General features: G+C 50.5%; 7 protein-coding genes across 7 annotated transcripts; all 7 read left to right on the top strand.

Annotated features, from left to right (window-relative positions):
- Nucleotides 1-111: 111 nt before the first annotated feature.
- On the top strand, nt 112-861 carry TEOVI_000553900 (metacaspase MCA2; the record flags this gene model as incomplete). Its single annotated transcript, XM_067221302.1, has 1 exon — nt 112-861. One exon carries the CDS (start codon nt 112-114, stop codon nt 859-861), a length of 750 nt encoding a protein of 249 aa, XP_067077403.1.
- Nucleotides 862-1817: 956 nt separating this feature from the next.
- On the top strand, nt 1818-8201 carry TEOVI_000553800 (helicase, putative; the record flags this gene model as incomplete). The annotated part of the gene is made up of 1 exon (XM_067221301.1): nt 1818-8201. One exon carries the CDS (start codon nt 1818-1820, stop codon nt 8199-8201), a length of 6384 nt encoding a protein of 2127 aa, XP_067077402.1.
- A 313-nt stretch (nt 8202-8514) lies between these two features.
- On the top strand, nt 8515-10149 carry TEOVI_000553700 (SET domain containing protein, putative; the record flags this gene model as incomplete). The annotated part of the gene is made up of 1 exon (XM_067221300.1): nt 8515-10149. The coding sequence occupies one exon, from the start codon at nt 8515-8517 to the stop codon at nt 10147-10149; it is 1635 nt and encodes a 544-aa protein (XP_067077401.1).
- A 317-nt stretch (nt 10150-10466) lies between these two features.
- Nucleotides 10467-13409, top strand: TEOVI_000553600 (uncharacterized protein; the record flags this gene model as incomplete). The annotated part of the gene is made up of 1 exon (XM_067221299.1): nt 10467-13409. The coding sequence occupies one exon, from the start codon at nt 10467-10469 to the stop codon at nt 13407-13409; it is 2943 nt and encodes a 980-aa protein (XP_067077400.1).
- Nucleotides 13410-13743: 334 nt separating this feature from the next.
- Nucleotides 13744-18438, top strand: TEOVI_000553500 (uncharacterized protein; the record flags this gene model as incomplete). The annotated part of the gene is made up of 1 exon (XM_067221298.1): nt 13744-18438. One exon carries the CDS (start codon nt 13744-13746, stop codon nt 18436-18438), a length of 4695 nt encoding a protein of 1564 aa, XP_067077399.1.
- Nucleotides 18439-19171: 733 nt separating this feature from the next.
- On the top strand, nt 19172-20566 carry TEOVI_000553400 (uncharacterized protein; the record flags this gene model as incomplete). The annotated part of the gene is made up of 1 exon (XM_067221297.1): nt 19172-20566. One exon carries the CDS (start codon nt 19172-19174, stop codon nt 20564-20566), a length of 1395 nt encoding a protein of 464 aa, XP_067077398.1.
- Nucleotides 20567-21435: 869 nt separating this feature from the next.
- TEOVI_000553300 (myotubularin, putative) lies at nt 21436-26754 on the top strand (the record flags this gene model as incomplete). Its single annotated transcript, XM_067221296.1, has 1 exon — nt 21436-26754. One exon carries the CDS (start codon nt 21436-21438, stop codon nt 26752-26754), a length of 5319 nt encoding a protein of 1772 aa, XP_067077397.1.
- Nucleotides 26755-27780: the final 1026 nt, after the last annotated feature.

The raw sequence follows: 27780 nt of genomic DNA, 5'->3' as shown, positions 1-27780 counted from the left end.
CCATGGGTCGCGACACCTCTTCCTGGCCAAACAGTTCGAGCTTTATTTATTGGAATTAATTACTATGGAACTTCCGCAGCGCTCTCCGGTTGCTGCAATGATGTCAAGCAAATGCTCGCCACACTGCAGAAAAAGGGGCTCCCAATCAACGAAGCCGTCATACTCGTCGACGAGGACAATTTCCCCGGGAGGACCGACCAGCCAACCCGCGACAATATCGTACGTTACATGGCGTGGCTCGTGAAGGATGCAAAACCAGGTGCTGTCCTTTTCTTCCATTACTCTGGTCATGGTACACAATGCAAATCCAGAGGCGACAGTGACGAGAAGTACGATCAATGCATTGCCCCTGTGGACTTCCAGAAAAGTGGATGCATTGTTGATGATGATATACACAAACTTCTCTTCTCTAGGCTTCCTGAAAAGGTACGACTCACAGCTGTGTTCGATTGTTGCCACTCAGGTTCCATTATGGATCTTCCTTTTACCTATGTCTGCAGTGGAGGTGAGCAAGCATCGGGTACGCCACACATGAAGCGAATTCGTGAGGGAAATGATGTTCTGGGGGATGTGATGATGATTTCTGGTTGTGCTGATGAGCAAACATCTGCTGATGTTAAGAACACTGCCACATTTGGTACGGGTTCTACAGGCGCTGGTGGTGCGGCCACGCAGTGTATCACGTGCATGCTTATGAACAACCAGTCGTTGTCGTATGGTAAACTTCTAATCGAAACTCGCGACATGTTGAAGAGGAAAAGGTTCAAACAAGTGCCACAGCTCAGTGCTTCAAAAGCTATAGACCTTGATCAGACCTTCTCACTAACGGAAATGTTTTCTGTTGACAGATCTATCCAATAGTCCTGTGCCTGGGAGCTGCAGAAGGGTTCGAATCCCATTAGAAACAGTGGGCTCTGCATACACACCCTGCCCCAATAATGCCAAAGAAAAGCGTTTTCATATCCAAATTGTTTGTACTTCCATGTTTTTTCCTTATTCTGAATATGGATGGGGTTTGTGAAAGTTGTTCGGATACGTGCTTGTGTTATCACTGTCGTGAAGTGCTCCCTTTTGACCTGTATTTTCGCCACCCGTCCCGGGCACACGCTCACACACGCAATGTCCCTTTGGCTGCACACTCTCACTTTGTAATATATATACATATATATACATACATGCGTACCTCTCTCTCTCTCTTGATGAGTGCGGCCGGCAGCTGAGTCGTGCGATAGTGACCCAAACACACATCACTTAGCGCCGCTTCATGATGTTGCAATGAATAAAAGAAACCGCCGAGTTTCTGCCCTTTGGTTCGCTTTGCCATAATATCTGTCTGAGACTATACTTTTTTTAAAAATATATTTGTTGTTAGTGTAAGGTACTCAGCGGTGGCCAACTCGTTTGCTGTCACTCGCGCAGTTTTCATGAACGTTGGTAATTTGTAGAGGCTGTTTGGTAGTGTGCGTGATTTTTCCCGTCGAATTGGTTCCTTCTCCAGAATTTACTTTTTATGTAAGTGTCGTTTTACGATTCTTTCTTTTTTTTGCCGGTAACTGTCGTCTGATTTTGTGGGCAGTTTGCACACAAGTTCTCTTTTAATTAACTTCTTTTCGTTTTTAATGGTTCCCTCTTTTTTTGTAAAAATTCGGCCTTATATCTTCTGTTTTTTAATGCTGCTCTTCCTGTCTGCCACCGCTATTGGACATAATGTTCATACCCCGGCTCCGTTGATTGATTCTCTGAATCCTTCTCTGCTCTGATACTGTTTCAATTGAACGCCCCCCTCCTTGCCAACAAAGTGACCAATTACTGTCATCATGCATCGCTTTGTGTTGGTGCTACGCGAAGATCACCGTACGCTGTTGCGGCGTATCGTTCTATATCAGATAAATAGACCGTATTCAACTAAAATAGGCTCAGGTGACAACTTCACGCGTGTTGACAATCTGACAGAAGCGACAGAACCGGTCGAGAACCCAGTTGTTAATTTACCGAATTGCACCGAACCCACCACAGACCTTGAAGGAAGATGTGACGTTAACGAACGCACTATTTCTAGCAAGAACGGCGCTCACGGCATGAGTAAACTGCTTGAGACAATTTCTAAGCGGAAGAAGCCAAAAGCGGGGCCCACCGTTGGCGTGTCTCCAAAGCCTGTTGGTACTATGCTTGCGGAAATTTTCACATCGACTGCAAAATCGAATACCCCGCTCGAGGCTCGTGGGAGGGTGGTTCCAAAACCCCGAGCCTTTGTTGCACAGGGAAAGCCTGTTGTTTCATCATCGCTTATTAGTAAATTGCGAGAGAATGTACTCCGCAAACAAATGGATTGGCAGTGCGTGGCGCAGAGTTATCCGTCACTTCAGCGCCTGGGCGTATGGCAGAAGCGATCCGAGTGGACCAATTTGTTTCTCGCAAACTCAGCAGTCCCCCTTCCTCCTGCAAGCGCTAAACGGTTAAAGAATAACGGAGGAAACGAACCCGCCGCAATTTTAACTGATTTTCCGCAGCCAGTAACGGACGTGTTTGTGTGCAACGCGCCGACTGGCTCGGGGAAAAGCAGCTTGGTTCCACTGTTTCTTCTGGACAGCCACTGGCAGCGCATGTTACAACGAATTGACATCTCTCACAAAGCGAAAATTGTGTCCTCTGCCGCCAGTAGTAGTGTCATCGATTCTAAAGAAGGTGTAATGAGGTCAGTTGAGACGTTTCTGCCGCCTTCTCCGTTCCCTGTTAATGTCAGCACGCGGGAGTACGCTACAGTGTTTGGTGCGAGCAGTAGGCTTTGTATTATAGTGTCACAACCCACGCGTCTTGCGTGCGTGGAGCTGGCAAAGTTTACAGCAGCAATTTTGGCGTCGTCTTCGTCAACACCGGCGGCATCCAACGTTGGCGACCGCGTGGGCTACGCAGTCGGCGGCGACAGCTGTTTCTCAGCTGCAAGTGAAATCATATACGCTACGCCCGGCTACATACTCAACGCTTTGCAGCACGACCACAGTTTACTGTCTCACACGACACTGATCATCGATGAGGCACACTGTCGTGATATGGAAACGGATTTGCTTCTTGCGTGGGCAAAACAACAGTTGCTTAGGGCTTACCAACGAGAGCATGGTGAAGACAGGGAACAATCTTGGGGCATGCGCCATCTGATTTTGATGTCTGCCACGCTTTCGGCAGAGCAAATGGTATCTTATCTCATAGGTGCGCAGTTTAGCGCACCACCGTCTGAAGCAACGAGGAATCTTTCCGCTTTCTGCAAACCGTATGTTCTCTCTCTAGGCAATGAGGCAGCCCAGCTACCGGATGAGGTTTCGGACGTTGCAGTGCGCAGCGGCTTAGCGGGAAGTGGTCCCTATCGTCTTGAGGAGTATTTCATCGACGACCTTCCCAGCGCCCTGGAGTCGTCGCAGCTGTTGGGTGCTGATGAGAAGAGTGCGGATAACGGAAGTAAAGTAGTATCCTCGCTAAATGGAAGGTTGTGTCCCCTGTTGCTACCGCCCGCACGCCGAGTGATGGCTTCGTTGGTGCACTTCTTTTCATATATACGTTTTAGCCCCGAGATACATTCTCCTCAGGCACGTGCACTGGCACAATTTGTACTCTTCACGCTACAAAGCATCGCGAACCTAGCCAGCTGTAGGTCAAAGCCCCACACGACTGAGGGGAGTGGTGCCGTGCAAGAGAAAGGGGGGATTACTCAAGATCAAAACAACGAGCAACCGGAGAGCATATTGGTGTTTCTTCCCGGGTTTGCTGAAATGTCCCTTGTGTTGCAATCTCTTGAAGTTCTGTGCAGAAAAACGCTTGTAAACGACGAAGGGACTAATGATACCCAGCGACATGCAGAACCTGCGGGTACCACCACCAAAATTAGTGTTGATAGCACGATGAACTATGCTTACGACAACGCGGGTAGCGGAAATGTCACATTTTTGGAGTACGAAGGATGTTCATTTTCTGTTGCCCTCCTGCACGCCACGGCAGTTGGAAGTCCACAACGACAACTACGTGAAACTACCTCTCCGTTCCCTTATCGAATTATTTTGTCAACGAACGTTGCTGAGAGCTCCGTCACCATTCCTAACGTGCGTTGTGTTGTAGACTCTTGCCTCGAGCGGCGATTCTTTTCTGATCCATTAACAGGTGTCACGCTCCGCAGCACGGCTGTCGTCAGCGTTAGCAGCTCACGGCAGCGTGCGGGGAGGGCTGGAAGGACCTGCGATAGTTTTGTTATTCGTTTGGCTCCGAGGCGTATGTTCACACTCCAAAAGGAGGTTGTGGGGACCCACTACGGCAATTGTGGACAGGAAGAGCTAGTCACTTCAGACGAAAAGGGTGATGATGGGAAAGTAAAGGATAATAGGGGGGAAGACAATGAAAGCGGGAAAGCTTTCTTTCTGACCAGCAACCAGAGGAGTTTGAGCGGCTTGGTTCCGGCGGCGCCTGCACACACAATTCCTGAGAGTGCCGCAGCCAATGTAGCTTCATTGCTGCTTCGGGTCAAGTACTTGTTTCCTCACCAGGCAAGTTCGCTGTTGTTATTACTACCAGATGCACCTAAACCGAAGGCGATAGCACAGGGCATCCGACAGCTCTTAGACCTGGGACTTCTACAGTGCTCCAAAAGCCCGAAACAAAGGAGTGGTGACGATGTTCATTGTATAGGTGATAGCTGCCTTGAATTATCTAAGGACATGCCACGTTTGATCGACCTCTACAACGACGTTTGTTTAACCGCAAAGGGGGAGTTTGTCTCATACTTCCCCATACCTCATGAGCAAGCATTAATGTTGTACTATGCTTTGCAGTTTGCCTGCATCGAGGATGCGATACTTATCGCCTGCGCAATGACTGTTCCGGCGTTACTTCTCTATCCACGCGTGTCTGTCCAGGTTGGGGATTCCAAAAGCTGCGAAGGTGCACCAGCAGCACAATACTTGCAGTCACTTCTGATTCAGCGGAGTACAGCTTCTAAAATCGGAGAGAGGGGCAAAAGCACCAGTGGGCACACTCTGAGTGAACCACTCATGCTGCTTTCAATCCTTTATGAATGGTACGCATGTACTAGCAGTGCGGATGTGGTGGCCTTTTTTCGAAAATTTCGCGTGAACGGTAGGGCACTTCGCACTGTAGATAGCAGCGTGGCACAGTGCGCGTTACGCCTGTGGAGACTTGTCACACAGGGTTCCGACTCACATGAAACTGTGAATAAGGAAAAAGCTGTCACTAGTGGTGTGGGGGGTGGCGATAAAGATGACGTATTTGCGCTATATGGTGAGCATGACAGGGTGGAACGCCGCCCCAGCGCCTCACTTATTAAGCAGCTTGTGCTCTCCACCTTCCCTGAATCGTACCGTGTTCTACTTGCCAATTCGTTGCTGCGGCTTCACCGTTGCGCGCTTGAGCATTCCGCCCACCGTCCTTCATCACAGCACCGGACTATGACACAATGGTATACACAAGATGAACAACTTATCCGAAAACTTCAACCGCAATTGCCCAGGGCTCCAAAGCAGAATCAGAGGTCCAAGAAACCGCTGCTTACATTTGGACACGTACAAGACCGGCTTTGCGCAGCTTTCGTAGCCGCATTTGCAAGGAACACCATGCGTGGCGAGGATGCATCCCACCGTGCACACCAGAGGCGGATGCTGCGTAACCTTGGTGCCCTGCAGGAGGATGCAGACCGTACATGCTCCTTTTCGGTGGAGCTACACAGCGACCAGCGGCATCAGCAGAGTTTACTTGAACGCCTGACACCAGAGGTGCTGCGCGACGTCATTACGCCATATCTAGCCGATACCAATGTTCAACAGATTGAACTTTTTTCCACGAGGCGTTCAGGTGTCGTTCGATTTGGTAGCGAGGTTAATGGGTCTGTGGATGGAGACAGAAGAGGCGGCAACTCAGGTAAGGAAGAGGACCGGTTGTTATCGGCGGTCGCACTGCCTTGTGACCCCGCAGGGTTAATGGAAGCGGAAAAGGGAAGAAATTTGGCTGCGGTTGTATTAGCTCCTATTGGAATAAGTCTTTTGGTGTCAATTCAGAATATACTAACACGGCTGGTGGCAATGCTGCCTCCCACATCACCACCGGCGTCATCAGCCGTACGTTTACCAGGTGAGCAGGACAGAAACGATGGGGAGACGGAATCGATTCGGCGGGCAGAGGCTCATGAAAAAGTAGCTTCTTTGGATCGTTCACTTCCAGTTCCGGGTATAAGGACGGTCAACCGTACGTTTAGTCTCCGCTTTACAGAAACTGAGGGAGATTCCTCTGCTGCATCTGATACCTGTGTAACATGGCACGATAGCTACGGTCGGGAGCATTCCCTTCTTCTTAGTGACGCACGGCGTATGGGCTATGAAGAATTTTTTCCCAAACCGATTGCGGCTGCAGCCGCCGATGCTGACCATGAGGACTGTAGCATCTGCCGTTCAACTGGTAACGGTGTCATCTTGTCAGGCGAGCCTGTACCTGCGCCCGGTGTTGATGAAGATGTGAGTAGCAGTGGAGTGAATAGTGATGGTAGTGACGAACAACACGCACTGCTAAGCATACATCGTGTGACCTTCACTGGAGCGGTTCAATGGAAGGTAACTTTGCCAACTGTGAGGCCCTCTCAACACGAGTACCACAGCTGTGAAAAGGAGGAGGGGGAAACAGCACCTTGTAATAAGGATTATTACTGCTATGTGTGCCACAATTTGTGGTTTCGGGAAAAAAGCTTCCATCATCACTGTCGGAGCGTAACCCACCTTACTCGACTTTCCTTTGCTGTGCAGTTCGGTATGCGGCGTGAGTGGGTGGGATCTTTCTGTAGCGGCACGTTATCTGACCTTCTACTACGTAAGAGGGGGACTAATAGTGTCAGTAGCATCAGTCGTAGCGATGTGGCGGTTGAACTTAGATCCTGTAATGTATCCCCCTTGTCGTTTCTTAACGCTCTACAATGGCGACCACGTGGTGAAGGGGGGACAGCGATGCTGCCGATGGCCGTTGCGGGCACGCTTATAGGAAATGCTCCCTCCTACACAGTAACTCGCGCAGCGCCAATAAAAGATAGTGGTATGACGCTGCAAGCGTTACATGTCTGGGTTTTGGACACTGAGCGCCCTGGCGCCTCCACTGAACCCGCAGGTAGTGAATTGCCGCCCTCGCTGTTTGTTCTCGCAGGATATCTTGCCGCTGCCTCCACTGGTTTTGACGCCGCTCTACTGACGAACACCGCGCATACACGAGCGCATGCAGTGATGCTACATGATTGGGGAGTGTGGCGCTTTCCAACTCCATTGAGTGTGCAGAAACTGAAGAGTGTTATGAGGGTTTATGCCGGAAAGCCGTGGCGAGGCGTACCCGTCGATGCTGATGATGAGTGCGAGGCAGGCGGCACGGCAACCGATCAATCTAGCGAAAGTGGGAACCGATGTCGTAAAGACGATGCGGGAGGTGCTTGTGAGGAGGAAAGTTTGCATTGGTGCGTTGTGTCCGATGTGTGCCCGCAGTGTACGTACAGTGGCAGCGGCGGGAAGGGGCGGCAAACGAGGAGGGGAATTCTAAAGGTAGTGTTGGACGACGACGCACCATCTGTGGATGAGGTAGTTCAGAGTACACTGCTGATTGTGTTGCATGAGTACCAAAACTCTTTGCGAAATGTTGTGAGTTTCGCCGATTACATTCAACGGGTGGTCGCAAAACTTAACGCGTGGTCTAACGCTCAACAACCACAATTGAGACCTCCAGCGGCAGCGGCGGCGGTGGGACATTGCCCAGGAGCGGAATTGTTAGCGAGGCTCGTGGCTTCTCGCCGCGGCCAGTCGATAGAAAATCTACTCCGTGATATCGGCTGCCAGTTTCTCTCCCCACCCAGCACTCTGGTGGCCATGGGGGACGTCGATGGGACAATTATACCAACAAAAGGGGTGCCAAGAGTTAACACCGGCGGAACGAATGAAAAACTCTTTCTCATTCCCACCGTACTACCCAGTTATTTGCCTTCACCGAACCTCGCTGAGTTGTTACGGCGCCATCGAGTTGACATACGCAACTTTCATGCGCATGCTGCGTGCGATTTCAACGCCACTTCGCAGGTGGGAGGAGCCGCTGAGCCTGAGAAAGGCACACTTTCAAGATCCCTACAGGTGACAAAAGGTGTTAACACGAAGCAAGGGCATGGGCCCGATGTGCTTTTCTGAGCACTTGATTGCTTCATCATATGGTCTTCACATCGCTGCATTACGTTGCATTCCCCCTTCCTTGGGCTCCGTCTCATATTTTGAGGTGGCAGCCACCGTATCGTCAGTTCGTCAGCCACTTCCAAGGCGTGAGTGGAGTGACGGGTGGAACCTAACAAGACCAAAACAAAAGGATACATCAGGTGTCGACTGAACATTTTGCCTTTGCCACGTTTCTGTGCTTGTCACGACGATACCTGATGCTTGTTTTTTTTTTGTTTATGCACTGATATGTGTAATAGGAAGAAAGGGGTGTGGGGCAGGTGGACCTAATATGGTACTTGGTGGTGTAGTTGGGGGACGAATAACAGCAAACCGGAAGAGTGTATTACAGAGATTAAATACCGTCACGACCACCCATTTATTGTGTAATAGGCTTTGTTCGGGTTGTGCTGTTACCTCTTTATCTGGATCGGACTCGGAGAAGCCCAAATCTCAGAGATTGCCGCGCCGTACAAAGCGCACCAATTATGCAGACCGAGAGCAGCTGATGTTCCCTGACTTGTTTGTTGCATCCTCTGAGGGGGAAGCAGTGTCATGTGGCTCGTGGGAATCGCTGGACGAAGGTGTGATGCAACCACCTCAGCCACATGCTGCCGCATCGTCTTTACGCCTTTCTGCATTTGTGCTGGGGGCTTTGGCAATGCCCCTTGTCGGCCCCATAACCTACGGCATACTGAACGCCATGGCCTATGTTGGCTACACTATGGGGCGTGTCTCCTTTTATACGCGGTATAGTGTAGCGCCGCCACTATCGACATCAGGAGGCAACTCAACATCGGCAACACCGTCGCCGGTTCTGCTGCGGACATCCTTGTCTTCCCCTATGGACGTTGAAGCTTCAATACAGCAGCTTATTGCTGCAGGGGCCTACGCGCAAGCGGCAGCGCTTTCCACCACAACTGTTCATCAGGCGGAATGCGCCAACTCGCGGGAGTCGCTCACCGCCAGTGATAACAGCGGGACCGTTTCGGCTGAAAATATTTTTTTGGAAAATTTAAACGGAACGCCCTACTTTCGGGGCCTCCTGCAGGGCACGACACTTGATTGTATTCGGGTGGGAAGTAGCCCCATCCACAGCAGGGGACTCTTCACGACAAAGGCGTTACCACGCGGCACTCGGGTGGTAGTTGCCCCACAGCGCACATATATGGACGCCGCCCAGTTGGTGCTATTACTTGGCGATACGCACACGCGGTTGCCAGACACATTTCACTACACGCACCCAACAGGTTCATTAATGGAGCTTGTCACTCAACCGCTGCCACACCATCTCATGAACCATAGTTGTGAACCCAATTGCTGCTGTGGGCTTTCGAAAGAATTTTGGCCGGCGGCTGCTGCAACAGGTGAATATTCCGAATGTAAGGAAGTCTTGAGTCGAATAGAAAACTTTCCGTACTTCGGGGATGCGAATAGTTTCTTCACCACCCGTGATGTGCCAGCGGGCTCCGAGTTGACGATTAGCTACTCGCACAGAGTGGCACCACTTTTTTATGGTGAAAATGCACTGAAGAAGTACTTTGTTGTCTGCCGTTGCGGCTCTTCAAACTGCAGGCACTTCGTGTACAAACAAACTGACGAAGTTTCACAATATTTTGCAGGGCGTAAACACTGCAAAGATAAAAACGGCATCTTATCGCGGTTTATATGCAATGGTGGAAACAACGTACGGGTAAACGGTAATCGTAATATTGGTGATGACAGCATAAAGGAAGTGGGGAAGCTCCTGCGGATGGGCTACGATGATGAAACAGTTTTCTTGTCGCTTCTTTCGTCAAGGAAGCCGCTTCTTCGCTACATGCAAGCGCACCTCGCAGCATCGCGGCGCTCAGCGACGAAACGAGAATTGCTTATGTGCTACAGACACGTATTCAAATTTCTCAATGAGGCCTCACCAGTCGACTAGCTGTGGAAGGAAGAGGGTCCGCGGTTAAACCTTTTTTTTTATGCACGCATCCGAGGGAAAAACTTTAGTTTCGAGCGCCAAGTCGTGTGGACTTAGTGTGTGAGCGCTGAGTTTTGGAGGAAACCTCGAATAAATGCTTATCTGTGTTTTTGTTTTGTTTTCCACGTGACAGTAGATGTCTTCCATGGGGGGGAACCAGTTCTAACCTACAGCTTTTCCCATATAAATATGAATGTTATTCGCTTTTTCTCTTGTAGCTATCGGAAACTGCGACAAAGGGAGAAAGGCAGCCGAAGGTGCCCGGAGGGGTGCTTCCGATGGCAATGGACGAGGTGGATTTTCCATCGGGCTCACATGATGTACGAAACGTATCCAAACATAGTCGTGATTGTCGTCAAGGTGTGCAGCCAACGTCGCTACATCAACAATATCGGTACCTCCCTCCTAACCTCCTACCTCGCCCTCCTGCGTGTCACTCAAATGGTATTTTTACCGATATGCCGGCTTCCAACGAGTTCAGCCCCGATTCCGTGACTGAAGGGGTAGCCATAAACATGGATGATAGTGCCTGTGTTTCATCACAATTCTGCGGAAGTGAGATTCGCTCACCGAATGTGAGTGGGGACGAGACGAGTGAATACAGTGGTGGGCGGTATACGGTGGCGGAAAGGGGACGGAATGAAAATGAGAACGAAAGGGGGTGGGGTGAGGCAAAAGCGGAACATGATGAGAGTATGGCTGAGCTCATACTTACGGCGCTTCAGCGTAAAGATGACTTGCTTCGTGAACAAGCCAATACCCTGAAGCAACGGGACCTGGAATTAGCGCATCTACAGGGTGAGGTTGCAGGGTTACGGGAGGAAAAGCGTCTGTTACTCCAACAACTTCGTGACTGCAATGAAACGGATACCGCCTCAAAGCAGACAGCAAGCGCCTCACGTGAGCAGCAGGCTGACATCACCTCTTTGAACGCGCAAAATAAAAAGCTAATAACGCAGCTTTCGGAGGCGCGGCGAGAGGCTGAGGAGCGTGAGGAAAAGTATACAGCGGACTTACAGTACATTCATGAAGAAATGCAAGAGTTTTCCACACTTGTGGATGAGGTGCGGTCGTTGCGGGCGGCGTTGCAACAAATGGAAAGCAATCTTGCGGGTGAGCGGGAGTTGAGGAAGAAATGCGAGTTACAGTACAGGGAGTCCACTCGCGAAGCTGAGGAAGTTTTGATCCGCGAACGGGAAGAGAACCAAAAGAAGCTGAAACGATATAAGAAGCTGTATGAGGAGGCCGAAGCTGCTGGTCGAGAAGCTACTAATGAGGCGAAATTGCTACAAGAGGAATTACAGCAGTTGACTGTTAACCATGCCACGCTAACAGTCACCTTCGAAGTTAACGAGCAAAGAATAGCAGACATGTCAGAAGAGCAAGCGCATCTTAGAGCCAGTCTCCAGGCGGCTCGGGAGGAGACAGTCATTCTGCGTGCATCACTGGAGCGGCTCCGGAATAAAGAGTACCTCGAAGCAGAAGACGAGGAAAACTGTGAAGACGAAACAGAACTAACATTCCACGCACACTTTCACACGGAAGCGGAGCGAAGTATGTATGGCACCCGGAAGCAACTGGAGAGTATGGTAGCCACCCTGGAAAGACGTCTTAGTGATAGCGAAGGACGTGAACAGATGTTGTCTGCCGAGCGGGAACGGCTACGAACTCAACTCCAGCAGCTGTCCGTCAGCGCGCGAAAGGAACTACTCGAGCAGCAACAAATCGCGGACGAGAGGGCTGCTGTGCAACGTGTACACATTCAGCAGTTGCAACGGGAGTTGGATGAGAAGCAGCAGCAACAAGAAGAAGCAGAGGAGAGAGCACAGGCGGCGTTGTTGCGCGCACAGGAGCAGTTTCGAGAAGCATGTTCGGAGCTGCAGCAGGTTAAGGAGGAAAGGGCCACAGCGGCGGGAGAAGAGTCCCGCCGCCATGTTTTGTTTGAGAAGCAGATAGCCAAGGTGTTGCAGGCTCTTCAGAATAAACTCAGTCGAAGAAATGTTGAGTGCCGCATGTTAAAGCAACAAATTAAGCTGAATGAGGAACAAAATAGGAAGCGTCTCGAAACGAATGTGTCAGAACCCGTAAGGCAGGATCGTCGGCCTCCTGTGCAGAACGTGAAGGATGGGAGCCGGGTGACACGTCCGGCGCGATTGCCTCTTCATAATACAGTAGTGAAGCAGGAAGTATTACTTGCAGCAGCACAGCCAACCGCTTTACAAGAACAACGTGCTGATGCCCACACTGCGAGGTTTACCGCGCCTCAATCACCTGCGTGTGAGTACAACTGTATTGAAGCGAGGCTGAATGAGGCTTTAGCGCGCACTACCGAGCTGGAGGAACAGTTGCAGGCTAAACGTCGCAAATACTGTGCAATGGTTAAAGACCGGAAGATGCTGATGGAGCGTGTGGAAAAACAACAGCAAAAACAGCAGCGGCAAATAGCAACTCTGGAAGACATGCAAAGAGAAACCCTGCGGAAGCTGGAAAGTACGCACCGCCGCCGCATGAGTAGCGCTTTTGCCGCTGCTGCAGAGGGCAACAAGCGACAGCAGTGGGTTATTCAGCGAGGGGTAGCGCGTGTGGTAGCGGAGCTCGTGGAATTCATCCATGAGCTAGAGTCATACGCTACTGTGGTTGGCGACAGGTACGTTACTCGTGCAGCTTCTCAAAACACCAAAGAGAAGAATCACAGAGTTAGACTTACCTATGATAGCCCACCGCAAGATGCGTTAAGCGAAAGGGAGAACATTCTGCGTGCTGCTTGCGATGACATTACGCGAAATTTTCTTGGAGTCAACGGTGGGTGGGAGGCTTTGTGCCAGTCGAATTCATTCACGTGTAGTGACATCAGTGCTTCTTTTAGCTTCGGGAAAGCAATTCCCCAGGCGATGCGCCAGCGGGTACGATGCCGAATCGCAGACTATTTGAAATCACAACTTCTCGGCACTAATTCAAGTAGAACTGGAACGGGAGTCACCACTACCCCGGGTGAAATGCACAAGAGGAGCATTGGTGGTGGTGGAAACAACAAGAGAACGATGAATCTGAGTTTCGGGTTACATGGCGAAGTGGAGGAAGAGAGGTGGCTGCATGGCGAACCATATGCCGGTGCACATGGTAGATCAAATAGAAATTTGGGGACTGTACCCGGTAGTTCTTCCGGGGAGTCCCTCATAGATGTGCTGATGGAGTGTGTCCGATACATTTTCCAGGCATAGTTTGCATATAACGAAAGGTGAGAAGTGCTGCAAGGTTGGAGGCAGTTGACGGACTGTTTTATCTTCAAGTTAATGGATGGATATCGTGAAGAAAATATATTGATTGTTCACAAAAGTTAAAGTGTTTATCAGCATTTTCTTTCCTCCTCTCTCTTGGGTGTTTTCTTTCTTTCTTGCTGTTGTTACTGCTCGCCGTTAGCATCCTTTATTGAGGGAGTAGAGAAGCACACGAACAATAGTCAAAAAAGAAGAAAAGGTATCAAGCGTTTGCGCTATTTTTCGTGATTTTGCCCCCGGTCTACCGTGTGCCCTACCAACAGCGGCTGGGACAGCGATGAGCGGCCTCAGTGTTCGCGCTGCCCTGTCTACCCCACCATTCTCTACCTTTTGTGAGTTTAAGGTAGATGAGCCACCGAGGCGTGGTCAACTGGCAGCTCTCTGTGGCGGGAACCGCGCCAACAACACCGGCGATGGAATCTCACAGCTTCCAGCTGTCGAACCATACGGACGGTCAGCGGCAGGTGTTGTTGTGGAGCCGGCTCATTTGCGTACGCCTACTGCACTCGAAAAAAGCATGCACTTTCTTGTACAACACTACCTGCGGGAGCCACACGGTCCAGCGGTGTTTCTGGCTCCCTTTGACGTGTGGCGGTATCTGTGGGACCGCATGCGGCAAGTTCGTACCAATTGGGTGCCTCAGTTACCACCTGTAGGAGCAGAACTGCGGGACGATGGGTGTGGGGAGCGTATTGAGGGGAATGTCAACGAAGGGGGAGATTTACGTGGAGGAATATTGCAACAGCAGTGTGAGACGATAACGACGAAGCAGATGGTTAGGAGGGAGTCGCGTCGGCGCCTGCGTTGGTTGGAGTTTACTGTAGCAGCACTCTCTGTGGGAGGGGCAAACTTGTGCCGTAGTGTTGAGGGATGTAGACACTTTGTGCAGGAAAAGCAGAATTTTTTCGAGTCTATTGCCCAGTGCTTTAGTGATTTGGTGGTGTCGTATCGAGCGGAGCAACGGTTGAGAAACTCAGAAATGTTCTCTGCTGTTATTCTTTTCTACGGTCTTTCCCAGCTGACGAAAATTGAAAATCGTGCAGGATTTTTTCGGGTCTCACAGGTGACGGTTAGTTCCGTTTCTGGAGGCACCACAGTTGCGGCACCGACCTCCGTATTTGAACCACCAAGCAGCAGTGTAGACTTCGGTAGTGTTTATAGGGAGCTTAGCTATATTCCCTGCATGGCACGCAGCCGTCACGTGCGCATTGCGCTCAAAATTATCCACTGCTGGTGTCAACGTGAGTGGTTTCGCTTCTTCTACCTTTGTAGAACTGCTCGACTAACAGTCCTGCAACGTGCGATTCTTTCCCACTCCTTTAGCTACGCGCGCTTCCGCGCTGTTGTGGACCTTGTCACAGCTAACGTAGTGGTGTACGGAAAAGGTCGAGTACGGGGCTCCATGGCTGTAAGTGAACTGGCAGAGCTGTTGCTTTTTACTCCAAAGCATTGCGTGGAATTGCTGCTGACGATGGGCCTGGGCCCACAACTAAGTGAGGACCGTACTGTACTACGTCTGTCACAGCAGGATTCCTCGCCGTATACCACGCAAGAGCAAATTTTTCGTCACTTAGAAGAAACCGGTGGTAAGCCACGTCTGTGCCTACCGACACTTTCCTCCTTCGTCGGCTTTACGGTCTGGCAACGTGCTTTCGAGTTGTTTCCAAGTGCGTTCGACGGCGATGCGGCGGGAACCGTGTCAGGAGCATCGTCACCACCCGTAACGGATCTCGAAAATATGCGTTGCCCCGTGAATCTTATGCAACTGTTGGAGCCTTACTGTCCGCCCTACAACGAGGATGTAGCGGCGCTTGAATTGTTGGACGCAGGAAGTGAATGGTTTGATGGTATACAGGCCTCTCGGGAGCGCATGTTGGCGTGGTGTGTTAACAATGCTTCACGTGCGGAAGTGAAGCGTGAGGGAATGGAGACAGAAGCTCAGGATGATTCCCGTTGGGGTGGAAACGCTACTATGGGTTGTGAATACGATGGTGTTTCTGGAAGCATGGAGGGTGATGAATTGGGTGAAGAGCTCCGGGAGGTTGTGGCGGAGATGGACAGGGAAAGCGTTTCCACGCGTAGCTCCGTATTTGACGACGATGATGAAACTGAGCTGACGCACAACGAGACAGGCTTCGGCCTGCATGCTGAGGAAGTGTGTGGCGAGGAGGATGTGCTGAACAATGAAAGCGATTATGGAGAGGAGGACGAGGCTCTGCGTGAAGCGAATATACTGATCAATTCGCTTCAAAACTCCTCGATATACCAGTTGGCAAGCAGCAATATGCAGAAAGAGACAACTAAGGAGTTACCAGATACGGCAGCCGCTACCGACCCTATCAAAGGAGCTGATGAGGCACATGCTGCCGCACAGGGATCTTCACAGAGGAATAACGAGGACGAGAAGCAGGAGCAGCAGAAGCTCGATGAAAATGCCTCAGAGCTGGTGTTGTACAAACCATCAAGTGGAGCTGAAACAGCGGTGACTCCACTGCCGAGTGATCATCCAGGTGTGATGTCACCGACTCTGCACGCAACTGTTGAAGCACCCGAGAGCGAGAGCAGTCGATCAACAGAGAATTCCGAGGTTGAGATTGTGGCCGTCGCCGAGAGACCCCAGCAGGCGAACAAAAAGGAATGTGAAAGTGGAGAGCGCAACGAAACGCTGGCTCAAGACCAGAGCAACAGAAGCATGCTGTTCGGTTCACAGAGTGCGGTTCCTGCTTTCTTTGGTGTGTCAAAGTTTCCCCCGATATCGTTTGGAAATTTGCATAGTGGGTTCCCCGGTTCACCTACACAACAAAAGGCGAACGTTGAGGAAAACGTGCAGGGAAAGGGAGATTCGGCACTAAAACGTTCGCGTTCAGAAGAAATCGACAACAACGCTACCATCCCAGGTTCCTATCTAAGTCGGCAACAAGTAGATACCGTTCTAGACACTACCACGTCATCTGTGGACGACAGGATTATGCTTCTGCCGTCTGAGGTGGAAGAGGAGAGTGAACAAAGAACATTGAAAGCTGAAGTGCAACAAAAGGAGGACGCCCCGAGGCAACGAATGCGCGTTGAGCGAGGCAAAGTGGACACAGACACAAGTGAGCGGAGCGTGCCAACCACCTCCCACTGCGCAACTTCCTCAGATGTTGACCCCGCTCCGAGACTACCGGAAGCAGGTGGCCCCAGTTTGGTGTCTTATAAAGACGTCATAAAGGCGTGTGTAGACGAAATGAAAGGCAAGGAGCAACGGTGGCCCCGGATGTCTGAGGCGGACGTGTCCCTTCTCCCGCGTGCACCTTCCAAACCTTCACGTGAACAGTCGCTTCAGGTACATTCCCCGCTACCCTTTTGTTTTTCCACTGGAGCTGAGTACTCTGCTGTGGCGTTGTTACTGCAGGAGTTACCACAGTGGGTGGATACTTTTACGAGCTACCTAGTCAGTTTCTACTCTGCCTCCTACAGCGATGTTACGGCTTGCCGGCACCTTACTGACATCATTTGTCGTGGATCCCGCTCACAGGAAATCACAGGTTGGATGTGCCGAGGTTTCACACCATCAATGATTCCGTACAGTGAGACAGGTGAAGATTCGTTGTTAAATTTTAATGAGGAACTCAGCCACGATGAAAGTACAAATGCACCGACACGGGAGACGCCCATACTCCGTCTCACATCGAAAATAATCGTTTTTGGAAGTGATCTGCGAGAACACGACGACCGTGACGAGCACACCGGTACGGATGGGGCATCTTTGTTTGCATCCTCCGGTCTCAGTGGAGGTGCTGGGAGCCGTTTCGTATCGAGGCAGCTGTCCGACAGACAGCATCTGTCTTTAGGGCATTGGATCGCTGCCCTGATGCTTCCGCCTGCGGAGCGGGCAAGAGTTCTAAGGGAAGGTATTCTCTACCACTCAAAAACGCCTCAGTCAACAGATATGGATGCATGTTTCGATGAGGGTGGTGGATCCGCTGCCGAGTTGGGGAAAAGCAGGGACAGTGACCACATTGGTATATGGGAGCAAATGCACGTTCTACGGGCCGCTGATGCAAAAACAACACCGGCAGCGTGGAGACTTCTTTCAACTGCCGCTGCCGCATGGCGGCGACCCCTCCCTAGCGGGTCAACCAAGATGCTTCTTCAAACACAGATTGCGTTGCACGCTGTGGATTTCCGCGATGTTCCGCGACTGCGGTGGACTCAAGACACCCAAACATCTTCGCCGGCAGCATGCAAGGTAGCGGCGTGTGAATGCCAACGAGAGCATCCCACGGTGATCATCGCACTCGATACAACCCGGCACAAGGAGTTTGCAGCAGGTATGGAAGTGCTGCGGTCGCTCATTTCTCAGTCAGTGGAACAGCGGGCTGTCCTACTTGCGGGTGTCATCGTTGTACTCTACACGGAATCTGTTCAGGAAGACGAAGAAAAGAAAAAGACTGTGGAAGAATTCTTCTGGTCCACATGGGAGCGATGCAGCAAGGTAGCCGAAGAGTCGGAACTACAAGCAGCCGCAACTCTATATGATGATAAGATGCCTCCATGGCGTGCCATGTATCAAAACACCATACGTCGTGCCGTGGTGAAGGCGCGGTCCCAAGCCCAGATGTGTAGCGGCTCATCACCGGATGGTTCTTTCTTGTCGGCTACATCGCTACCAAGTAGTATCGAAAGCGGTGATGGAGTTGACTCAAATATGAAGCGTAGCCTTCCTTACCGAATTCAGAAGCTTATTAAATCGCGGAGGGTGATGCCATCGGGTGCACCACCAGACCCTACTCTACTCGTAGTTCCTATCCATTCTCTTATGGACAAAAATACAAGAGCATTCCGCAGTCAATATGGCAATGGTGGTTTCACCGCATTTGGTGTCATAGCACTGAAGGAAATGCTGAACTCCTCTGTCCATTCGCTTCTACAAGACTACGAAGTGAGGTGCCGTGATTTTTTGCGGAAAAATAAGTTTGATGCGTGGTAACGGTAGGAGGGAAGGATGTCGGCGATTGTGAAATCATTGACGGCTGTTGATTGTCACTAGAAACGTGTCCTCTCTGTATTCTACTCTTTCTCAGGGTTAAATGCGCCAGTGAAACAACCGAACATGGAGGGGGGCTGGGAAAATGGCGGCAAATCACTTTCAGTTGTTGGAAGCTCAAGTGACACATACATCACTATGTGCAGAGGGATGAAGGTGCGGGGCTGAAACATAGCGTCGGGGATGATAAGAACAAGAGAGAATGGGACCGCAGGAAAAGAGTCTGTATGGTGAATGGAATGCTGATTGCTGTGCTTTCCTCCTCCACCAATGGTTTCTTTCACGTGCATTTATCCTTCTCCCATCAACATCCCTCTGTTTGTGCGTCGCTGACTTTCGTGCAAACACAAGCATCTGCGACTACAATCGGAGGTACAGAATGAGTTGGTGCGCTGATGCGGGCATATCTGCTACATTTCTCGTGTGAAGGGGGTGCACATTACTGAAACGAGAAAGGTAAATGTGGTGCCAGTGTTGTTTGTGGTGGCTGGATCACCTCAGCGTCCGCAGGTGCATCACGCCTCTCTTTGTTTTAAACGAAATAAAAACTGCCTATTTCTTCTTGGGGAAAAAATGTGAGCGTCCTCGTTTGTCCCCATCCATCTGCTCACACGTGCATACACATGGTGTGGCATCTTCCCCTTTGCTTGTTTCTTGCACTTTCGAAGGGTGTGTGATGGTGTACATTCTTGCCCATGATGTGGTACTTTGCCTCTTGTTAGACCGGCACGGAGACCCTACCGCTGTTCAGTCATTTGTTCAAAACAAGTGGGATTCACTAAGGGAAACTCAGCTACCGTCAACAATGTCGCTTGTGTGTTGGTTATGGCACTCCCTGAAGGCGAAGAGAGGACAACAAAGCGGTGAGATAGATGAAGATGAGGTTGGAGACGGCATAAGGGTCGCAACTGTCCCAGGAGGCAACAGTCCTATAGAAACACCATACAGGGCAAGAAATGCAGTAGAACCCAGTCATGCCGAGTTCGTCGAATCTCCCACGCTCGCAACTTCTACCAGCGACTGTTATCCCGAAAGCACACCACTTACGAGTAGGGTAGCAAAAATCACCGTAAAGCAAGTGCTCCAATGGGTTAAGAAGGCCCGTCCAACGTCTGACGGTCATGAGTCTCACTTCGCTGGCGAGGCCGATGAGCCCAGTAACCACACCTCAAGGGAAAGGAATGTAACTACTCGCTGCAGAACGGCAGAGGACTTGTGGGTTCTAACACGGTTGGTAGCGCTTGTGCGCCACGCTGTTGCTACCCTGATGAGGCAACTCCTCCCTTTGTCCTGTCAAACCAACGGTCAACGATGCGATCAAGCAGAGGAGGAAGAAATTGAAGAAGATGATCATAGTCGGTTCACGGATTTTCCGCATGAATGTGTAGTACTTGTGCCCCTTCATGTGTGCCGTTCTATCCGCGGCCTCTCGCTACGCCAAGTCATTGCAATCTGCACTCAAAAGCAGACAGTCCTGTCGGAGTGGAGCAAGTCCCGACGCTCCGTTTCTTTCATCATTAACCCGGCGTTACCGCCAACTAATAACCCTCACCGAGCAGAGAAGAATAAACGTCTTGACAGGATACAACAAGCGGTGTTTGCTCAGTACTATGAGAGCATGGCGCACTCCAGCAACAGGCGGGCCAACGGTGCGTTCAACCCAGTCATTCCTCTTCATCAAGATGAGGCACAGGGACTACAGAACCGGAAACAGGAGGAGTCCTTTTCTAGCTTCCTCCGCGGTGCTTCCATTGGGTTTGATATGCAATTGATGGCTCTCTCTGGGGGGGCTGTTGGGTATTATTTGGGCTATGTGCGAGGACGTCCTGCGAATGATTGCATCGTATACGCCACAGTTGGTTTGGTTTTGATGCTTCTCGTGGATGCCTTGCTTTTAATACTTATGCTGCGGCGGCAGGATGAAAGTCTACGGCGAGAAAGACAAAACCGCTGGAAATGGCTCCAACCAATAGGTAGAGACGAAAAGAAAAGTCAAAGAGGGGAAGACTATCATGCGGAGGGAAGAGGCAGCGTCGTTGCCGCAGCGCTAAATGCTAAGAAAAATGCGTAGCATACTCTTGGAAGGTGCTAGGCAGCGACGGAGACAACAACCGAAAGAAGTCGGAAGGAGGGGAGAAAATCGAAAACGGGCGGATATCGTATGGACCAGCCACAAAAGGAGGAAGGGGTAACATCGGAGGTGCAGCGTGTCGAAGGATGGGGGAGATGCGTAATTGAGGATTCAGTCACCAAGTTTTTAAAAGGGTATCCTATTTCCATCATCTGCTCTCCTCCATTTGTATCTTGCGGTGGAATCGGCATGTAAGTGATGCCTCAGTTTAAACTGTTTGCTACCTGAGGTTGGACCACTTATTTGGCACATACACACAAACACACACATCTTTATTATGTAGTATTCGCTTCGTTTGGTTCTCAGCATGGATCTGGGGGTTGATCTTTCGTTACTCCCTTCTCCCCTTCCTTGAAGTGGATTCAGCATTACTTCTCTGTTCCTGTTCTTTGCCACTACCTCTGAGTGCCGTTGAAACTGATCGTAATTTTAGTGTTGCGCCGCTGCCACGCAGTTGCAAGTCTCGAAAGAGGGAACCGGGGTGTAAGAGGGGATTGCTATTGTCGGTTGCTTTATGATTGTGACCAGAAAGTTTTAGGTTGTCCGGGTAAGTTTCTAAACAAGGAAACGCTTCAATTATGTAGAAACCAGCATATTTCTTGCAGTTTCTTTGTTCAACCGATTTCACGATTTAACTCCTCTGCTTTCCTTAGTTTTATCATACGTTTTGGTTAAGGAGAGGAAGGGAGTTTCTGCTTTTAGCAGAGCAAAGTATCGGTAGTGACGGCGTGGTCGGTGGCAAACGCAGTCAGAGGAGGGGCGTAGGTGAATAAATATACAAAGACACATAACCTGCATTATTTGAAGCGATGGATAGAACAACGCTACCAGTGGCATGCCCATCCGATACGCAAGCTGATGGAGCGTGTGGTGTTCTTGCGGGAGGACGGGACGGTGGAGAACATCATCAGAGGAAACAAAGCGTTCAACCATCAAACTGGGTTGCTTCGCCCATTGAAATGATACTGCTAAAGTGTGTGCTCGGCGAAGTGGAGGGCTCTTCTGAGGAACTTCAGTGGCAGCGCATGCGTTTGAGTGGACTTGGTCCATCGCTTTTGGTGCTCGCCCGGCGCGTGGAGTTGGAAGACGTGACAGAAACTGATGCAAGATGCTATGCACTCGAAGTGCCACCCAAGTTAGAGGTGCCGCCCGTTGTGCGTCAACTTTTAGCATCAACTCTTACATGTGGCGATTTACGTGTGTCTTTGCAGTTCCACTGGGCCCACTCCCTCGAAACGTCGAACACGCCCCGACGAAACCGAATGGATTCTCCTGCTCCACGTTTCGTATTTTTCGTTAAGACTGACCGAAGCGTTACGATTCCAACAGTCAGCTCAGTGCTCTTGAGTAGCGATGGAGGAAGCAAGCAAGAGCAAGATACGGGTTGCGGAGGAACTGACTTCCCTAGTGAAAAATTCGCTATAGGGGAATCTACGCGACTCCTACTAACACTTCTCAGGCAAACATCGCTATGGAATATGGCCTTCCTCAATCACAGCGGTGTACAGGGAAGTTTTTGCAACGTGATTCAAAAGTTGGGCAACCACGATGGTAAGACCCGGCAGGTGGAACAAGTTGTGCAAGCCATATGCTATTTACATAGGGTGTTGAAGGAACGGCAACAGGAAGAAGGAAAGGAAGTGGATAACCTCATGGAGATTATTTTTGGGTGGTCACAGATGATGCATGAAACACTTTCTGCTCCAATCAGTACTTCCGCCCGCCCCGCCACCGACGAGATAAGTTTCCTACACGTTAGAGAACCCACATGCTACGACGATTGTGACGATTTTGGACCCCCGAAAACACTCCAAACGGGGCGCGGCACGGATAAGGGGGAGAGGACATCCCATGCTAAGGGTACGATGCCATCAGTAAAGGCGCTGACTCCGCCAAGTTTTATACCTACGATGCTGCGTTCGGTGTCGACGTGGTCCGCTGCAACCTCAACCCTCGGCGCGGAGGAAAGTGTGGGGGATGTGTCTTCAGGCCAGCAACAGCAGCAGATGCAGGAGGAACTTGGCAACATTGCCGATGATGGCCGTCGCGTCCCCGAGGTCAAGCAGGATAAGGAACTATACCCCGTATTGTCGGTTTGTACAGATGTTCTCGTGGATGCCTTCCACCTCCAGGGGAATCAACAACATGTCTTAAAAACTGAGTGGGGTTTGGGTGATGGAAGAAGGGCGGGTACGCTGGAGTCATCGTCCGCAGCAGCTTACGCTGCAACTAGTAACAGCCTCGAAGAGCAGCTTCCTGCCGTTACAAAATCTGATAGCAGTGACGACAATGAGAAGGCGGAGCATGCTATAGCAGCTGAACGGGGCAGTAACACCAACAGCACCATAAAGACGAAGTGCAGTGGTGCCATCACGGGAGGATTTCTCCCCTCTTTAACTCTCCGCCTAGCGAGTGGGCTATTCTCCCCGGACGTAGGGAGGCAATATAGGCGCCGTTTATCGGCACTCGCGAGGGGCGATTTCTTTCCTAGTCGCAGAGCAATGGAAAAAGCAGACTTACTTCAGCGGCGCCTACAAAAAACTACAAAAGTTTGGTTTTATGACCTGTTCCCTCAGCATCTGCTGGCCGCAAGTGACGCGACCACCAACGCTGGGGGGACGGCTGCTCTGTATAACTCAGGTACCGGGCTGTCACCCGGTGGTGTTGGCGTTAAAGCTAACAGCGGTCACCCCTGTTATTTATATCTAACCGAAACTGACATTATTTTAGCCAGTGCATTTGACAACATCAACAGGCGACAGGCATCCGTTGGCCGTGGGGAGGAACGGGTAGCGTTAAGAACAGAGAAGACGTCACGCAGCAACGAAGTGACAAACATCAAAAGTAGAGTTGTCAGCGACAGTGAGCGCAGTGGTAACAGCGACAACACCAATGAGGGTTCTTGCGAGCCGCCGTTTTCTCCCTATGGCAGTGATAGTGAGGATAACCCTACCAGCCATTTCAACGGTGATTCCTCCGATTCCAAAGATTATATAAGGCTCAGACTCGTATTTCCTCGTGTTTCTTTAGCGGATGTGCAGTGGCTGACCACCAGGGATGGAACGCCTTCAACCGTTCTTCTGCTGCAAACCCGGGCATGTCGCCGCGTGTGGCTAGCATTTCATGGGATAGATGCGGTGAGTGCGGTTCATAGCGAGTTAATTGCGCCAATGACATCCTCATACGGAAACCGACTATTGGCCAGCGCTCGCCGACCTTGGCGTATGGTCGGCTTAGTGCTAACAGCTGGTGATGTCCTACCGAATCCATACACTCCGTTTTATCTGCAGGTTATCCGAAATATTCTCACTGCATTTGTCGATTTGGAGGAACGAGGAGGGCAGAAAGAGGAGGAAAGAAGAGATAAGCGTGAATGTGAGTATGAGTGTGAAGATAGTACCCAAGGGCGAGCACACCATTGGTGGCTTTACTCTGTGGCAGAGGAATTTGAAAGGCAGGATATTCCCCTGAAGCAGTGGAGAATAACTGATATTAACATAGACCACAAGCACTTTACAACGTATCCGGAGCGTTTTGTTGTACCGAACAGTCTACACGACGACAGGCTGTTGCACACAGCACGGCTTCGTGGACGTGGGCGTGTGGAGGCACTTTCATTTTATTATTCAGCGAGCGAAGCGGGGCTTGTTCGTGCCGCACAGCCCGCTGTTATACCGGCGCTTTATGCATCGGCCGCTTCCGCAAAGGCACTGACTGACCCTGTGGAAGAGTACCGAAACGCTTGCATGCGTCCCGTGCACATTTTTGACCTCCGCAGTGGTATACGTGCGTTAAGCAGTACGCTTGTGGGAGGGGGCTTTTCGCTGGGTGAAAACAGACGCTTCTGCTCACTTGAGAACATTCACCATGTACGCGAAAGTTATGATTCACTCTGTGAAGAAATATTTACCCACAATCCGAACTTTCCCACAGCCGTGATGAAATGCGCTACGGCTCCAAAGAGGCAGAACACCCAAGCGGGGGGACCAACCTCATCACTCGCCCAACTGCGAGCGCAAGAGAACCAACCGCTTGGCAAAGCCAAAATGGCATGGGTGGAACACATCCGTGGATTACTGCGCACCGCTGAGGATGCCGCTCGTCTAGTGGCTGGTGTATCGGAGGAAAATGCCCTTTTCCCGGCCAAAACAGATGTTGGCACCTCCTCCACCATGTATATGTGGATGAGAGCATTCCACTCTGTATGTCGGAACATTGGTGGTGTGAAGTCTGCTGCACCGCTCCCCACCGAATCACAACAGATACCCTCGTACACGCCACTGCAGAGTCGGAAGGATGCGCGTTTAGTAATGGTGAACTGCTCCGATGGGTGGGACCGTACACCGCAGGTCTGTGCTTTATCGCAACTCCTCCTCGACCCATACTACCGCACGGTAGAAGGCTTTCTCATACTGGTGGAGAAGGAGTTTGTTGCCTTTGGTCACCCTTTTGCCACCCGCTCTACGTGCACAGCTACAGGAAAGAAGAGCCAGTGGGACACACAAAATGGTAGCAGCGCCGTTTCCGAAGGTAGTGGAAACTGCAACAACGGTGGCGGAAACGGGGACACATTTGACGAAAAGGAGAGTTCCTCACCCAGTGGCTCACCGCATACTCTGTTGGGTGGAAAGCAGAACTCACCCATTATGCTACAGTTTATTGATGCCGTATACCAGCTCCTTCGCATCTACCCGCACTGCTTCGAATTTACGGAAAATTTTCTTCTTCTGATTGTCGACATCCTTAACGCGGGCATCGTAGGTACCTTCGCGGTGAATTGTGAGGCTGACATCAAGCGGTGGGGGGTGGAAAAACACACACTTTCGCTCAGTCAACTCATAGCTCTCGTTCTCGCGACAACCATTCCAACAGAAGGGGAACAGCTGACTTCGCTAGAATCATCTATAGACGTGCGGAGGGCGTATGATGACGGGGAGTACAGAGTGACGAACGCATCGGTAGATACAGAAGCCACCACATCACCTTGCTCTCATCCCATCCCCCTGCAATCCTTTTTCAAAGTGGGTTATGGCGGTTCATCAATTTATACTCCCAACTGGTGCCCGGCGGTGGGTAAGTTTTCTTCACTATGTAAGCCACGACGTTTATGTATTTCGAGTGATGCTCTCATGTACTCCGGTCTGCTGAACCCACATTTCTCGTTGGCTGACAACAAGGAATGTGTTGGGCCTCTGCTCGATCCACTTCCCCTAGATGGCATTACCTTGTGGGAGCGTTTCTTTATGCGTTATAGCTTCTGCTACGAAAGACCGCAGAGACTGCGGAGGTTTAGTGAGCAGAGCCCATCTACGTACCATGCGGTCACTGTTGCTTCACTAAGGGATAGCTTCTCATCAACGTCACAGCGGTATTTCCACTTAGCGGTGGAGAGCGAACAACGCCATAGTGACGAGGGGAAGCGGTTAGCGGCGACAAATGCGGGACCAGTGGAATGTTGTTCGTGTGCATCTGCCAGCCACAGCTCCCCAGCCGAAGGTCGAGAGGGTCTTGAAAGTGGTCAACAGCCATTTACAGGTTGTACAACCAATCAGCGCATAACGCGTAGCCAGCCGGTCATACACTGTGGAGTGAATAGAGGTGGAGGTGCTGCCTTCACGCCACCCGCTAGATTAGCGGGGCATCATAGTCCCGTACCCATGGGTGCGGGCGATCCCTTTCTCAGACGTTCCTTCTCACATGCCGCTCTGTGTGAAAGCACGTATTCAGCACGCGGTCAGATCAGTCGCCGTCGCAGTGGTAATAACAGCTGTGGAAGGCTCGAGGGTAGTGAGTGCAGCAGTGGGGCAAGTAAAAGCTGTGCGCTGCGTCAGCGGGACCCCGGCCAACAGTTAACCAAATCACGAAGTTTGCCCTTTTTGGATGAACGATGGAGCAGTTTGCGGCAGAAGGCCGCGCCAGCTGGTGAGGAAAGCAGAGTAGGGCGGCCATTTTCACTCACATCTTCGCTGGGTGAAGGATCTATAAATTCGCCGAGCGGCACTGGAACGGAGGCGATACGCTCACAACAACAAACCCCTGCGGTAACACCACCGGAACCAGCCGCGCCTCGTCTACACGGTGGATACGAGTCTCTTCTGGATGAACTGGAGGAGGCCTTTGATATGTAGCGGCGGGTTTCAAATGTAGATGTTTTCATTCTCTCCTTCGTTCTATTGATTATGGTTAGGGTTAGGGTTAGCTAGGCAGCCTTCTTGCTCATTTATTTCCCTTTTTTGTTTGTTTGTTTTTATGTTTCGTCCCCTTATCTGACTTGCTATGCCCAACCCGATAGCTTATCTCCTCCTTTTGTATTTAGTTGCTGTTATCAATGTCTGCGGGCCCGGCGGCGGGAATACATAATTTGTCTCGTATGCATGATGCATTTGTAAAACTCAGTTTGTGTAGATTCGTCACTCTGAGGCGAAAACGAAGTCATGGATTTTTTTTCTTTCTAAAGGATGGAAGGACAACAAGAGCTAAAGTCATGTTAAAAAGAATCAAGTGGAGTGAACTGAAATGAGGAAGGAAGAAAGGGAGGGGAAACAGATGATGAACGGAAAAAGAGGAGCGTTGGTCTAATAATCGCTCGTGCAAAGGGGCCATGAGATAGATGTGTTTTGTATTTATCTTCAGTGATGATGTTGCATGAGCAGCGTTAAAAGGGCATTAAAAAAGAAAAAAAGAAATAGAGATAAGTGAGATCCCACGGTGGAGTGGCGTTTGGTGGTTCTATTTTTATTAGTTTTATCACTGGAGCTACGGTTTTCTTTTTTTTTTCCTCTTCTATTTTGTTTGCTTCGTTGTCACAATATGTTATAAAGAAGTTTCGTGGGGGGGGGTATCTGGTTTTCTCTTCTTTTTTTTTTGCCTTTTTGTCTACTCTTAGTCTTCCACAGATGTCGCTGTTGTTCGTTTGTTTCTTCGAGATAACGCTTCCTTTCCATCCAATGTTTTTTTTTTCCTTTATGCCTGACAAATAAGGGAGATATGTATATTTATTTATTTTAAATTAGTATATAGTCTGCGCGTGTCGTTTTTGGTTCCAGTGGATAAAATGGCAGTGAAGCAATCAGCAGCTGTCGCAGTTCTCGCATGAAACGTTCTTTTTTTCTTTTTGCGTGTGTGTGTTTGTGTGTTGTGTGTTTTTAATCTTT

Source organism: Trypanosoma equiperdum (assembly GCF_001457755.1).
Source record: "Trypanosoma equiperdum strain OVI genome assembly, contig: ctg_1403, whole genome shotgun sequence".
In the NCBI taxonomy this organism is placed as follows: domain Eukaryota; phylum Euglenozoa; class Kinetoplastea; order Trypanosomatida; family Trypanosomatidae; genus Trypanosoma; species Trypanosoma equiperdum.
This window is presented reverse-complemented; position numbering and strand designations above follow the sequence as displayed.